The sequence below is a fragment of the Pteropus alecto genome, unplaced genomic scaffold (genome assembly GCF_000325575.1).
Source record: "Pteropus alecto unplaced genomic scaffold, ASM32557v1 scaffold105, whole genome shotgun sequence".
Lineage (NCBI taxonomy): Eukaryota > Metazoa > Chordata > Mammalia > Chiroptera > Pteropodidae > Pteropus > Pteropus alecto.
The window spans coordinates 6,304,711-6,310,246 of NW_006436294.1; the positions used below are offsets into that span (position 1 = coordinate 6,304,711).

General features: G+C 52.5%; 1 protein-coding gene across 1 annotated transcript in view; it reads right to left on the reverse strand.

Moving 5' to 3' along the window:
• The window catches only part of MROH5 (maestro heat like repeat family member 5), a 42,677-nt gene that overhangs the window by 14,681 nt on the left and 22,460 nt on the right, over nt 1-5,536 (reverse strand). The window contains exons 18-19 of the mRNA XM_015590208.1: nt 4,005-4,154; nt 3,178-3,332 (exon numbers count right to left, since the gene is read on the reverse strand). Coding sequence (XP_015445694.1) covers nt 3,178-3,332; nt 4,005-4,154 — 305 coding nt within the window. The remainder of the gene's footprint in view (nt 1-3,177; nt 3,333-4,004; nt 4,155-5,536) is intronic.

Below are 5,536 nucleotides of genomic sequence, written 5' to 3' on the forward strand. Positions count from 1 at the left end.
GTTCAGCACACACGAGCACGTGTTTAAAGATAACGAAACTCTATCTCGAATGGGACGTTCAAAAAGGACAGATGCGCGAAGAGGCCTCTCCTAAGAAAGGAAAAGGGAGTTGATTGAATTCCAGAGAGAGATGGAAGAAGTAACAAAATTATCTCAGCAATAAATAAATCAATAATACAAGGTGCCCGAGAAAGCAAAGACTCACATGAAAATGTAATGAGGGGCATTGAGGAAAAGCAGGAGAACGATCCAGAAAATGAGAGCGAACTCAAGAAAGGAGTCAACAGGATTCGGGATAAAGTAGCAGAAATAAAAGACGGGAAGGAAATAACAGCATTTGAATTTCTGGCCTCTCTGAAGAGGAGAAACGATAATGGAATAGTAACTCATATTTAAAACTTCCACCAAGAAAACGTTTCGAAAATAACGGTGACGAGAATAACCGAATATTTAAATTTACGTCTTCAGAGAACCCACCAGGTACCTGGGGCAATTCACGATCAACTCTGAGACATTTCTTAGTAAAACTGTTAAATTTCAAAGATAGACGAAAACATCTCCAAGGTCTCTAGGCAAAAAGATCACATAACTTACAAAGGCAAAAAAGTTATTGTTATCAGACTTTTCAAAGTCAAAGCAAGAGCTACAGTCGAGTAACATTTAAAAAACCCTTAATAAAAGAAAGTGTGAACGAAGGATTTTCTATCCAGCCAAAACTATCTTCCAAGTAAACGATTTTAAACATCAAGAACCTGGGGGGTTCTAAAGCCGTGAGTCTGTCTTGGGGAATCTGCGGGAGAATGAGTTTCATCGAGCCAGGAGATGACAGATGACTTCAGCAAAGGGACTGAGGGTGAGTGTGTGTGAGCCCAGGAGAAACAAATGTGGGCATGAGAGTGGATGACTGGGGTGCAAATTTTTACCTAGTAGAAATCGGCAACCGAAAAAATGGGAGAGGAAGATAGAATAATCTCACTGGTGGATACACGGGCAGCGGATGAGAGTTGAACAAACAATCCCAGTAAAAGTAGAAAAACCAAGTAGTAAAAGCTGAAATAATAAAACAAGGGACCAGGGCATTCAAACGGGTTAGAAATTACTAACAACCAGAACAAAATTACCACCTTTTCTAAATCAAATAAAAAAGCCCCTAAAGATCATAGAATACACATGCCTTAGAAAAAGAGACATAGCAAATATGACAAAGTACACGCAATTACAAGATGCTGTGACAAAGTCGAGGGAACTCAAAGCTGAGATTCGACACGTCTGTCATATCAACAAATCTGGATGCACGTAACTCACCTATGAAAAGAAAGATATTCTCAAGTGCGATGACACATCGAGACCGAAACCGATGGATTCTGAAATGTTAAAATAACCGAATGGACAGGTGCAGACTGGGCAAATGGGGAGAAAATAAGGAAGCAGAAGCAGCGAGCCTGGTGACAGACCAAGTGGCATTCAAGCCCTCAAAGCATTGCACGTGACAAGGCGGGGCACTTTTTAGTGCTAAAAGTCACAATTCATGGAGAAGGTATAACACTTGTGAATAGAGACACGCCACAGAATATGGCAACCACCGTCACGCAGGTAGGAAGAGGCCTAGATGTGAACACAGTAATAACAGGGGACTTTAACACGCCGCTCTCTCCGCGCAAGACGACGAAGTGGACGCAAATTAAGTAAGAACGTAGAAAACCTAGACACAAACGAGCAGGGACATCTCGCACATGTATGTAAAACTCTGCACCTGATAATGGAAAACAAACTTCTTTTCAAGTGCCCACAGAACATTCTCGAAAATGGCTTACAAGATCAGTACATCTCATAAAGCAGAAATGTTCCAGATGACATTCAAGAAAGCTAGAAATTACTAACAAAAACAGAAGAGCCCTTCCACCTGGAAGTTAGAAATCTTTCTGGAAACAAATCTTGGGTCCTGGGGGCTTGTATGAGGTCTCTTCTGGTGGCTTCTGACTTTTCAGTGGGGTGGAAGCAAGGCCCACAGCTGAGCGTGGGGAGAAGGCCGGGGGCGTTGGGGAAATGCAGCTGGTTGCCGGGCAACGCCGAGGGCTGGGGACGTGTGTGCTTGGAAATTGAAAATGCAGTGATGTGCTTTTCCCGCCGCAAAGCTGTACAGGTGCAGGTGTGAAGTGGGTGGAACCAGGTTTAACCAGAGTTGGGTTTGGCCGGCTGAGTATGACAGAGGGGACAGAGACTTGGGGTGTGTTTAGAGAGTGACTGTAACTTTGGAAGATGGAATCTGTGCTAGTAAGAGGGGAGATGAGGACAGGTAAGGGACCCCGAGAAGGTGAGTGGGAAAGACAGGTAAGGGACCCCGAGAAGGTGAGTGGGAAAGACAGGTAAGGGACCCCGAGAAGGTGGGTGGGAAGACTGTAGGTTATGAAGGACAGAGCCTTGTTGGGGCGCCAGAGAGAGTAAGCTGTGAAGGTGGGAGGTGTTCAGGAGTGGGAGGGGTGCTTGGAACTGGAGATGCCCCAGCTGAGCAGGTGCCTGGGGGAGCGGGCGGCTGAGGGAGGACGAAGGACGGGATCGATGGGAGAGAGGTCATCCAGGCGTGAGGGGAACAGTGACGTCCCCGAGATCAAGATCGGGGAGTGAGGCTTCACCTCGAAGGACTGAGGGATTACCTAGGGCAGGGGTGTGGTGAATGGGTGGCACGTGGTGCAGAGGACCTGGATTCGGAGCTGAGTTTTAGGGATAAGGAGGTCCCTAGTCTAGCTCTAGACTTGGGTCTGCGGGCTGTGGGGAAAGCCAGCCCCACCTAAGAGCGCTGAGGTGGACGCTGCGGGGAGCAGGAGGAAGGGGGGTCCTTGGAGGAGCAGAACGATGGCGAGGCTCTGGCGTGGGCTGGGGAATTCCCAGGGCACCCAGGGTCCTGGGCCCCCTCTCCGTCCGGTGGTGGCTGCCTGAGGCTGGGCAGGCCTGTTTCATGTGGAACGCCGAGAGGATGAAAGGTGAGTGGTGCCACCCAGGGCTCGCCCCAGGAGTGAGCAGGTTTGTGGGCTCCCGCCCTGCGCCCGGCCCTGAGGGTGTTCCCATGGGCTGAGAGTGGACAGGCAGGAGGGCAGATCTGGGGGTGCAGGCCATGCCCCTGCCTGGGGGAGGGCAGAAGGCAGGCAGGGGGCGGTGAGGGAGGGTGAGGCTGGGCACCTGTCCAGGGGTATGGAGAAGTCCAGGAAGGCGGCCACCAGCTGGGGGGTGTGGTGCCGGGCCAGCACGGTGATGGCACGCAGGGCATTTTCCTTGGCTCTGGGGCTGGGAAGGGAGCACAGCTGCAGGTGGATGGCACGGCCCAGGTCGACGACCTGTGCGGGGTGGGGAGAGAGGGCCAGTCTGGGTGGGGAGGCCAGGCCCCGCCCTGCTGAGCCTAAAGCGGGGGTCCTGCCCTGGTGAGCCTGGCGCCCCTTCAGATATGGTCCTCTCCTGAGCGGGAGGCACGTCCTTGCTCTGGGGGGGTCTGGAAGGGGAGACACAGGCCTGCCCGGGGGAGGGGGGCGCCTCGCTGTCCTGCACGCCTGGTCGGAAGGGGAGTCCCAGTCTGGGAGGGAGGCAGTCCCGCCACCTTTGGCATGGCGTTTGAGGTCCTCGGACTCAGTGAATGGTGCCCGGTCACTGGGAGGGTCAGACGCACCCACTTCACCGTGCCCTGAACGTACCACTGGGCACGTGCTGGTCCCCGTGCCTGGGCCGCCCCTCCCCCTTCTGCTCCCTTCTGATCAATATGTTTGCCCCGCGACTCTGCAAACACTGTCCGGGGCCCTAGTGCACCTGCTCGAGCCAGTCCCCCATTCATTCGCCCCCTCCTCCATTTCTGCACTGGAATCTGTTGGGGGGGGTCTGTGTCTCCCCCACCAGGCTCAGGCTCGGGGACATTGCCTTGGCCCAGGGGCCGTAGCCCTTGCGTGCTGACCGCTGGGCCCTCCCTCTGCCCTTCGCCCCGTCCTGGCCGACCCTCCGCGGGTTCCCAGCTCCCTCACAGTCTCCAGCTTGGCCCCGTGCTCCTGGATGATAGTGAGCAGCAGGTCGGCAGCTGCCTGCCCGTGGCAGGGGCCGGTGGAGCCCAGGCTGTTGACGGTCGTCCAGACGAGGTCTGTCAGCTCTTCCAGTGTGAGATGCTTCATGATCTCCTGTAGCAGTGGGAGTGGAGGCGGCGTCACCTCCAGTCCCCTGGGCCCTGGCGCCTGCCTCCCACCGTTGCTCTTGCCTTTGCTCCGGGAGCCCCAAGTCTCTGAGCACTCCCACGCTCCTGAGCCTCACTCCTCCATGCCCCCCAACATGTGCGCCCCATTTTACAGTTTGATCACCTGCACATCTCTCTAAGCCGGCCAAAGCCCAGGGGGCAGGAAGGGAGGGTGTGATGCCCGTCGTAGGACGGAGACGCAGCTCCCTCCCTCACTCAGACTCCAGCGCTTGCCCTGGGACCCACGTGGCCGGGCCAGCCTCCTCTCCTCCCCTCCTCTGTCCCGTCCACACCTCACGGCCTTCCTCATCTGCTAGCCTCAGCCCAGCAGGGTGCTCCCCACACCGGGCCCCAGTCCTCCACCTTCCAGCGTTTTAATTAAGAACAACCGGACTTCAGAGCTGTGAAGGTCCTTCAGGGTCAGTGGACTAACCAAGCGTAGGCTGGGCCCGGGACCTGGAGCTCGTGTCCCATGGCAGTACGTCCCCGGGAGCCTGCCTCTGCTCTGTGCCACATTCTCCCAGGAGCAGCTCCGATAGTTCAGGGAGGCGGCTGTCTCCTTCAACACCAGGACATGTGCTACTTGGGGCAATGAAGACGCTCTCAGGGAAATGCAAGATGGTGGGTGGGGTTCCTGCCCCACCCACAGTCTCTGCGAGTGAGGGCTGGGCCAGCCCGGATGCCCAGGCGGAACCTTCCGGAAAGACTCAGCACATCGTTGACCGGTACGGTAGCCACCAGACACACGTCGCTATTTAAACTTAACTTATTCAAGTAAAATTCAAAATTTGGTTCCTCAGTTGCACCAGCCACATTTCAAGTGCTCATGGCCACATGTGGCCAGTGGCTGCCTTGGATGGTACATACATAGACATTTCCATCCTCCCAGAAAGTTCTAGTGGAAGGCTCTGACTTGGAGCATCTCATAATCAGAGGAAGGTAGAATGCTGGTGACAGAGCGATAGTTGGGAAGCCCGAGAGAAAATTATAATGTTTGCGAGGATATTAAGGACGGGAAAATGTTTCTTCGCATGTTACGATATTTGTCGAACTGTTTGAAAATCCTGTTAGGATGTTTGTATGTATATTAAATATAAAAATAACTGCTAAATAATGGATGTTATCTATTAGAATATTATTGTTCTATAGTTTTGGTAAAATTTTTGTGAGACTGTTAGGTTATTAATTGTTAGAATGTTAAAATAATTTCAATGGAATATTTGTGGTTTACAATAACTTTTAAAAAAGAATTTAGGTGATTACAAATCTGGTTAGAACATTTGTTACAAGATTACATTTAGCTTGTTTTCTAAAATGTTAAATTTTGGT